The 10,212-nt window shown below is 35.0% G+C and overlaps 2 protein-coding genes across 2 annotated transcripts; one reads left to right on the top strand and one right to left on the bottom strand.

Moving 5' to 3' along the window:
- Positions 1-1,678: 1,678 nt before the first annotated feature.
- LOC140805719 (egg cell-secreted protein 1.1-like) lies at positions 1,679-2,083 on the top strand. The gene has a single exon (XM_073162345.1). The coding sequence runs from the start codon at positions 1,679-1,681 to the stop codon at positions 2,081-2,083; it is 405 nt and encodes a 134-aa protein (XP_073018446.1).
- Positions 2,084-2,468: 385 nt separating this feature from the next.
- On the bottom strand, positions 2,469-7,805 carry LOC140822611 (uncharacterized). Its single transcript, XM_073183437.1, is given in 4 exon segments — positions 2,469-4,006; positions 5,034-5,106; positions 5,109-6,509; positions 7,319-7,805. Coding segments are annotated over 4 exon segments (3,033 nt in total). The 5' UTR covers positions 7,701-7,805; the 3' UTR covers positions 2,469-2,829.
- Between the last annotated feature and the right edge of the window lie 2,407 nt (positions 7,806-10,212).

Here is a 10,212-nt window from a genome sequence, read left to right as displayed (position 1 = left end):
CTTTGATCACACATCAGTGCTGGCCTGCTTTACTGAGCACCCTTGGAATCACACTGGATCAGGCTTACATCCTGCGAGGCTACTGCGATGCATTTGCCTCTGCTTCAACTACTGCAAGCTTCGCACCATTTTCGAGCCCGGTAGGGCAGCCTATGCCGGCGGTGCAAGGTGGAGATGACTATTAGTTGAGAAGATATGAGAGTGCTGTAGTGTAGTACGCACTTGGTTTAATAATATCGTAATTTGCATGAATTTTTTCACGCAAATCTTTCTTGTTTTAGGGTTTTCTAAGGAATTATGTATCACGTCCAAGTACGTAGAAGCAGTATTGGTATTTTATTTTGGCTTAGTTTCAACTTTCTATGGGTTCTAGCATTGTAGTAATGATGATGTTTTAATGCCAACTCTTATAACATTCTATGAAAATATAGTTTTTTTATGTAAGTGTATGATAAATCTTGGACGTATGAAACTGTAATTTTATTTGCCCACGCGATGAAAATAAGTTTAAAACATGTTTATAATGTTATAAACTATTTAGATATAAAAAAAATATCTACATTATTATGCATGAAACTGTATTTTTTGAGGAAAAAGTATGGACCTTTTGGTCCATGAAAACATACCCATTTTTTTTCACAACAGACGATCTCGATAATATCCTTATTTTTATGAGACAAAAAATATAAAGAAATACATTTTATACAAAAATTTGGTATACTCAAAAGTTAAAAATGTTACTCTATAATCTATAACATTTCAACTACCTTTAATTCTTTAGTTTAACTTACCTCAACGTAATATTCTCGAGTAAATCTATTAATCATCATTGATCCATAATTTACTTTTATGTGAGTTAATTAAGCATGAACCTCATATATTTGCACAAGTGACGATGATGCTAAAGTATGATAACCTACACTGTTTGATTTTTTTTAGGCTCGTTTGAGTTTTTTTCGTCTTTAAATGTTAAATGTTAGATTAAAAAAAATAAACTGCATTAATATTTTAATTTTCTAGCAATAATTTCTCAAATTTTCTTTATCCAGAAACGACATGTGAGGAGAATTCAAGTATCAATTACAACAACGTACGAGATTTATAATGTATAATCAATACAGCTTCAATAAAAGAAAATTGTACAAAATTTCTATAATTAAGAGATTTGGAAACAATGTGTCGAATCAGATATTTTTAACTCACTTCTTTATTTTATTTGCATGTTATTTTATGTTATTTTCCCGAGTCCTTTAAACAAAATCAACCGTAATTAGTTGTATATTTTACACAATATATTACTAAAATATTATTTTAAATCCACTTGAAACTTTCCTAGCGGCCGCCTCTTCATTCCTCTTGCATTAACGTTATTTAAAGGAGCGATTATATCTTTTAATCAGCACTAATAAGGGGCAATTAACATAATTATTAATATGTTAATTATGTATTATATATAAACAAGACGAGTATTTAATTTAATAGCAATAACACAAAAGTAACTTATTGATTTTCCACATTCCTTCATCATTACATAATAATTGATAAACCATCTTTTAGCTTTCTCGCCATTAATTATTGTCCCTTCATCTCCCCAAGCGCGCAAAATTATATACTATAAATACAACGAAGATAACACAAACATCCAACTCATATCCCACGCAGAAACACACTAGAAGCCATGGATTCCACCCTCAACGTAGTCTTAACTTCAATGCTACTATGCTTCTTAGCAACAAGCGCAGTTGAGGGCCGTATACTCGTTGCAAAGCCACTCCACGGGTTAGACGAGGCGGGAGAGTCATCGGGTTGTTTCGACTCTTTGTTCCAACTACAATCATGCACTAGCGAGGTCGTGATGTTTTTCCTGAATGGTGAGACCTACCTGGGGCCAGGATGTTGCGCGGCCATAAAGACCATCCAGCACGACTGTTGGCCGAATATGCTCGGTTCCCTTGGCTACACAACTGAAGAAGGTGACATTTTGCGTGGCTACTGTGATGCAAGCGATAACTCAGGATCCACCGGTGATGACTCAGGTTCCGCCGAGACTCTGCCTCGTTCACCACCAAAGGGTCGTCATTGAAGCTATGCAATAACATGAACGGGCGTGTTTTATGATTTCGTTTAATAAATAATAATGAGTTCGATGTATAAGCCATATGTTCATGTTTACTTGGATATATAATATAAGGATCAAAATTTGCAAGGTTTGAGTTGCAATCATTGCTTGTTGGGATTCTGGGAATTAATGAAAATTAAAGGTTAAAACACAGGGCACGCCATCTTAGAATTCGGTTTATTTCTATAGATAATAGCTCGATAAGCTTTATAATTTGATCTCAAACATGCTATGAATGGCATCATTGTCATTCTGTTTCCGCGCGACGAATTCCCCACATCGATCACAAATCCATGTCGATGTAGTCAAGTATGTCCACATCGATGACAAATCCATGTCGATGTAGTCAAATATGTATCATGCATGCAGAAGTGGTCGTGATTGTATAACATCCTGAGTTCGATACAATCATGTTTACATAGGTCACGTATCCCCTTTGAGGTGAACAAGGCCACCTCAACTGAAACCAGACTATTACTTGTGCTCTGGCGTTCCAAAAATTACCAGTTTTTATTAACGTAACATGGAATCACAAAGAACGCTCTGGAAAAACCAAGTAATCAAACATGCACGAAATGAACCGATAAGAAATGACTAAGTCTAGTAAAGACACGTTCCTCGTAACATATATGTGACCATCCAAAATTGTTGGCATGGCTAGCGTACAGTCAAAAAATTCAAGCTCCTATGATGAAATCCGAGTTCCAAGATCAGCAGGGCTCACGAGCAGCCTTCTTCAAACTACCTAACAAATCATCAACTAGTCTGTCCTTGCTATCGACTGGTTGTTCCAAGACGAATGAATAGTTTTTGCTCGGCTTTGGTTTTCTAGATTGTTTTGCTAGTGCAGGATCCGTGCTCCTGCTGAGGCTAACTAGTGTACCCGGATCTAAAATATTTTTCGAACTATCTGATGCATTGCTGATGTTTACAGATTCATTGTTCTCACTATCGCCCTCTTTTTCACTGTTCACCAATTCGTCTTTCCTGCTATCACCTTCTTTGCCACTGTACCATGACTCGAGAATTTGCAATAAAGAGCTCTCCTCCTGACTCACTTTATGCTTGCCTTCACTTTCTGATTTGGTGCGCGTCTCATCATCTGAGTCAGAAAAATCATCATCTTTTAAAGGTTCGTAGTGAGGACGACTCGGCTCCCTTTGTTTCATTGGGTCTTTCCTAGTAAACAGAGAATCCATTGCTTCTTTCTTGGAGCTGGTATGATTGATGGGACCAAGCTCGTCCCAAGAATCACTATCATTGGATTCACCATCTGAATCAGCCACTGGATCAATTTTGCTATCTTGAAAAGGTAGATCTGTAATTCGATGACCATGATTATTATCTGATTTAACAGGAATTATTAAATAAGACTCAATTATCACACCAGGCATAGTCTCAAAAAGATTAGCAATCTTTTTATAGCCAAGCTTCTTTAAGTCAAGACCATAGCCATATTTTTCAAGAAACAGTTTCCTGAAGGATCCCATGTTAAACCCTTCAGGATTTTCCTTCATGAGTTGATCCACAAGCTTTCGACAGTCAACCAATATCTCGTTCCTGGGCTTGCTAGAGAAGCCTTGGTGACCTGAAGTTTGAGTAACTCCAGTATGAGGAGGCTTTTGGTGCTTTCCGTCCCCAAGTTCTCGTAAACTTGGCTGTTTGACGGCGAACATTAGGCTCAACCCATTGGAACTCAAAGGATGATTACCGTGCATATCTTTTCCCACCGGCCGAGTGAGTTTGAATGGAAAAATCGGAGAGTCGCTTTCCTCAACCCATTTCTTATCAGAAATCAGCAAGTGGACAAGGTGAATAAGATTGCCTTCAGTAAGGGATCTCAGAACTGAAGGTCCATGCTCTTGTAAATTTTGTGCCAGATGCTCCCTGATCCGAAACAGAGTTGCATGAAAGCGAGACATGAGTTTACAGGAGAACCATTAAATTGAAAATATGTGTTCTATAAACATTCAACACGTCAATAAAAATAAAAAAATAAAAAACACGTCAATATCAAATTGTCCAATAAACCTTACATAATCAGGTCATTATTTGAAAATAATGAAAGTTAACATACAAAGAAGCTTCAACAGCTCGAGTCATAAATTTAGCAGACAAACAAATAAAAACTTCCTTTAATACAAAGATTAACACGAGGAAGTAACCCGGAACATTATGAATGAACTTCCAGCAATTTAAACACTTTCTTGGAATAAACTTCTTTCTACTTCAGGATGCTTGCATTTGATATTAAGAGACAAATTTCCTGGACTAGCCGGAGGCATATGTATTTTTTAACGATCAGAACATCAGAAGTCCAGGACAAGGCAGAGGCACTATAAATTTTTTTTTCGAACCAGAACAACTTCACTCGTATGGTTGAAAATGCAGATTTTTTAATTTTTATTTTTTTGGATAGGAAACGAAAAATGCAGAATTTTGTTCATTTGTACAAGATAGCAAACACAAAACCTTTTCAAATAGGAGAATTTCTTCTTCAAATAGGAAGTACCAACAGAACCAAATAGTTTCCAGAACAAGCTCTGCGGCTAGATGTTTGTTAGATGTGTGCGTTAGATTGAAACACACTGAATTTGAATTGAAGGATTTGATTTATGGAGAGATTTGTTTTGTGAAAAGATTTGAAGCTTAAATTTAAAATGATACCAATGCTGGTGAATTTAAAATCTAGTACAATTGTTCAGGCAAATATATCCATCATTTGTACATGGGTTTGTGGTATCTGTTAGGCAAACAGTCACACACTGTTATAATAACATAAGGTCCAGATGAAATACCAACCATATTGTATTTCTTTTACAGCTCTATTTGACACATGATACAAGGAAAGCTCTACTGAATAACAAACAGTAAATAACTGGAAATAGGAATGATAAAACGAGAAAACATGCACCTGGTCCTAGACTGAGAGATAAGAGTTGAACCCTCCGATGTATCAACAAATGACTCTATTTCACTCCAAAAGATTCTTTCGCAAAAATATCAGGCTGCACAAAAATAGTTTTTGTTCGATCCACTTTTTCACAATTAAGTTCAGTTACATCACCAGACTTTTGGGAACCCCAAAATTTACACCAGCTCGCAATATGATAAAAAAGGCCGACTTCTTGGCTGGATCGATAAGTGGCAACAGCTGAACTTCTCAGGGCTTTACCATTAATAAGAGCCTCGTGACTTGAAGGAGAAAACAAAGCTGGACTTGCTGTTACAGCGGATTTGCTTGCCACCGGGTCCTTTTCAGTCGGTGTTTCATCCACCTTATTGCAATTCTTCTCATTTTGAATTGTTTCACTATGCACAAACCATCTCTTCCATACCTTTCTGGAGATCCCAGATTCAGCAGAGGAGCTATGCTCACTGATCTCATGCAGCTGATCCTCGTTTCTTCCCCTACAATCTTTTAGAGAAGTTACCTCGATATTTTTTGGTAGCTTCTGCAATTTCACCTTTTTATCTTGCTCTCGTGTCCCTTGAACGTATGTTGGGGGAGTGGACTCCATTGGTTTATCATCTTTTTTGGGAATGTGCAAGTGTGTTGCATGAACTTTAGCTACTTCTTTCTTCTCAGACTTTTGCAAGTTTGTCGGGTCTAACACTCTTGATTCTAAAAGAGATACAGGAGACTTTTCAGCTTTGTGCTCACTAGAGTTTCTCTCAGCATTAAGATTAGGATCACTGTTGATCTCAGACTCTACAACACTAGTTGCTGGTTCAATATCTATGGTTGGAGCTGATTCATCTTCACTTTTATGATTAACAATACGAAAAACAAACAGGCCATCATTTCCAGACTGAAGCTTTAAAACATGTGGCATGGCTAAAAGAAAATGAGAGAACTTTTTATATCCGTAAAGACCCTTGTCTATTATCAAATTACTCTTTACTAATTCCTTGCGAAGTTGAGAGATATGAATTCCTTCAGGATATGAAGTCAAAACATGACGAATATACTTCGTAACTGCTTTTGGGATTGGACGAACCTTCTCCGGACTCGACTCAGGCAATTCAACAGATTTCAAACAAGTATTTTGCTCGGTGACCGCAAATGGATCCTCAAGAGGAGCCTTGTAATGTCCATACCAAGAACCATAAGGGCCATCCGGAGGCTGGTTAAAGTGCTTCCCTGTAAGATTCTCTCCCCTCAACAAATCACTCCACTGCCACATGATGGTTGCTGCACCGCACAGAACACTTGGAGCACTATCTGGACTTGCTAATAAGATATTGTAATTGCTCATTCTCAGTCGATGTAAGATTCCAGCAAAATCTCTGTCACCAGATATTAGAAAGAGGTGTGCTGGTGGTGGATTCTGGGAAACCCAGCACATAAGATCCACAAGAAGAGATCTATCAGCACTATTTTTGCCACCTAGTAGAATGAGGAAAAACTACATAAGAACGAATCTTTAAGAATCATGAACAATCAAATATTCTATAACTATAAATTAAAGCTCCTACAGTCCTACTGTATAAGAGAAAGCTATCTGTTATGTTTTCTCCACCCCTCCACCACCCATAGAAAAAACTCATAAAAAAAATCAATAGTCATCATAGCACAAGAAGGCTCAACAAATTCACTTTTGCAAAATTAATAACTACAAAAACTACAATTTCTGAAAATTCAAGCTTCAATGTTCTATAAACAGCAAAAATCATACCATGTTCTCAAGTGATTCCATCTTGGATTATCACCAAACAACCATTCAAAGCAATAATTTTTACCCGCGAAAGAAATTCATAAACACAAGAGAACAGAGACAAAACTGCAATCAAGAATCCACCAAAAAAAAAAATTGAGATAGTTAGACCTCAGGTGAAAAACTACCGTTACCAGCACCAAAGATTTTGAGGGGAAAAAACAAATGAATGCTGATACTAGCTATAAGCACAAATTCAACATTTCTAAATCTTTCAAGGAAAAAACAAATGAATACCAATACCAACTATAAGAACAAGTTCACCACACCCTATCTCCGAAAATCATTGATAATCCCGCCACAAAGAACAAGATTCAATCCTTCATTTATGCATTACGTATGAAAATCCTAAAACTTTCTCAATTCATCAGTCCATTCGTTTCACCAAGATCACCCCACCACTACTCAAAGCAGCAATCTTTATGCACGAGCAAACATAAGCAAAACACACACAAAATTGAAAATGGAAACTAGTGTTTACCTGAAGGAACGTGAGTAAGATTGATCCCAGTAGACGAGAGGGCTTCTTGATTAGTCCTGGATATCTGCATTACATCTCCAAAGGCCGTAATATGTAGACAACCCTTAATCCCATTAGCCCTGACAGCGTTGGTAATACACTGCGCCACCTTGAAGACATTAGTGTTGCAGGGTAAATTGCAGTTCTCGAAATCCCACCACACAGATATTCGAACATTCCTGCTCTCCTCGTCATGGCGGCGTTGCGGGTAGCTAAAGACGGGATTTTGTGGGGTCAGCGAGGAAAACAAGAATTTCTGAGAAATCCCAAAATTGGCAGCGGTAGATTTCGGTATCCAGAGCAAGCAAAGATTGAGTATGGGTATTGGGGAAATGGGTTTCATTTTGAGAATAAGCCACCGATGGGAAGTGGAAATAGGTCTTCCTCCTTCCGGAGGTGGAAGGTAAGCCGGGGTTTTAGTGGGTTCTCCTTCCGACTGATGTAAAACCCTATACTCCACAATTAATCCCAAATATATTTTAATAATTATTTAAAAAAAGTAATTTCATTTACAAATAATTGAGTTTATTAAAAAAGAAAGTAATTTCATTTACAAATTATTGAGTTTCGCGTTTATTTAGTTGAAAATATATGTTGGTTTTTTATATTCTATAATTTTTAACTACTTTAATATTTACGTATTTTGTACATAGATAATTAAGATATTAACACAATTGTACTATGTTTGTGAATTTCTTACAACATTTTTACTTATTTTATAAGTCATACTACTATACTAGCTAGTTTTTCATAGAGATTATCTAATTTATGCGTGTTAGTTGTTAGATCGATTCTTCTTACTAACACTTTCTCGCGCGAGCTTGTGCTCATTATGATTGGCACGCTATTATATGGATTTATCCAATCAATACCAAAGAGTAGTGATTACATATCCTCACTTATTAAATAATAATCTTTTACTAACTTATTAAGTTTATGCAACGTATACAAATTATTTTTGGTATAATGTGATTTTCCACCAATTTTTTTCTTTTTATACTTCCAACTTCCCCACCACTTCTTACTATTTCCAGCATTTTCAAAACTCTCTCAAAGCAATAAACTAAATGAACATCCAATAAAAAATCAACACACTCAAATGTGAAACGGAAATGAACCAAATAAATCTTAAATATATTTTTTTCTTTCATTTTCTATTTATTTTTTAATTCATATATCAAAATTGCAGTGTAATAACTCAATATTTCTTTTGATTATATTTTGATCTTTATTTGAATATAAATCAAATAAATTATAAAAAATTTTTGTAAAAACACGTCGTGCGTGCATCGGTACACTAATATTAATAATATATACACGTTGGAGCACAGTAGGCTAATAACAATAAATTAAAAATTTAATTTTCGTTTTATTCTTATAATTTCACAAGTAAGATTGTCCATGTGTGTTGTCACACAATTACTTGTTTACCGTTTTGATTTTACCTAATTTTTTAAGAAATTTATATAGGTTATTGATTAAAATGTCAAGTGGAGATATTCCTAAACGGGTAAAATCAAAGTTAATTCTTCATTGGTTTTATATGACAAAACGAATAATGGTCGCATACATGGTTCATCTTAACAATTGTTTAGTCTGAGTCTGACTTTTAAAAAAAAAAAGTGTATAAATCATACGTATATTCATGTTCTTTTATTTCTATAACAACATTTTGAATTAAATCAATATATTAATGGTAATAAAAAAAATCAAACAATATACAATAGTCCAAAGTAATGACAAGAAAACAAACAGTTTTAGAGCAAAATATTGATCCATTCTATATTATCAAATTGTTCAATAATTTCTTATATATATAATCAAACGCGTCTCAATTGCCACCACATTAACTAAACTAATAAATTACGGTTTGAAGTTCATTTATATTAAATAAACCTAATATAAATCCATCTGAAAAAGCAAATAGATTTAAATTGAAATTAACCAAAATTACAAATAAAAAAAAATGAATTATTGAATCAATTCGATTTCATCGATTGTTTTTTACTTTTGATGGTGTTAAAACTTGGAAGTGAAATCTGCAAAAATTATTCTGAATAAATAGAACAAGCAAAGATCAAAATAAATAGGCTATGAACTAAAGAACAAAAAAAAATTACGTGGTTATGTCGAACTTCCGGCTTACATCCAAAGGAAGAAAACAACGTCCTTTATTGATAGAGAATTTTACAATTATAAGTCGATCACAATGAAAGAATTACAGTCGAGTCTATGAGCTCAAGATTCCAACTAACTTCATGCTTATGCTTTCCGATTTCATACAAAAATACAACATTTTAACAAATGAAAAACAAAAACAAAAAGGCTATTTACATCATAACTCGAGCATCCTTGAAATCTTGCCAAAATGCAAGAAACCCAAGTTTTATTCTACCAAAACTATATTAGCCATTAATTTCAGTCTCTCTAAAAAATAATGTCACTGCCATAAATGTGATTGTGCCGTTGCATGTTTTAGTACTATTTTTGATAATTTTTTATTGACTGTGCTATCGCGATAACACACACGCCGTCATCATATATCACCACCACATAGATGAACTTTTTAGAAAAACAAAAATAACGAAATAATGTTAGACTAGATCATAAATAGTCAAATATACCTGACCAAAATTGTAATTTGAGCGGGGACGGGATAAAGATTATGGGTGAACTCACACAAGGTTAAACAATACGGACAGCTCACACATGTTTTGCTGTCTTTCGTGGATCACACAATATATATAGATTGACATATATACATTATTCGGTAATACTAAAACACATCGTGCGAGCACGAAAATGGAGAAACTTGCAGTTTACATTTGTTTCAGAATATTAAACAGTAAGCAACA

This window comes from Primulina eburnea, chromosome 1 (genome assembly GCF_022965805.1).
Source record: "Primulina eburnea isolate SZY01 chromosome 1, ASM2296580v1, whole genome shotgun sequence".
Classification (NCBI taxonomy): domain Eukaryota; kingdom Viridiplantae; phylum Streptophyta; class Magnoliopsida; order Lamiales; family Gesneriaceae; genus Primulina; species Primulina eburnea.
The sequence above is the reverse complement of the archived record's forward strand: the minus strand, read 5'-3'. Positions and strand labels throughout refer to the sequence as shown.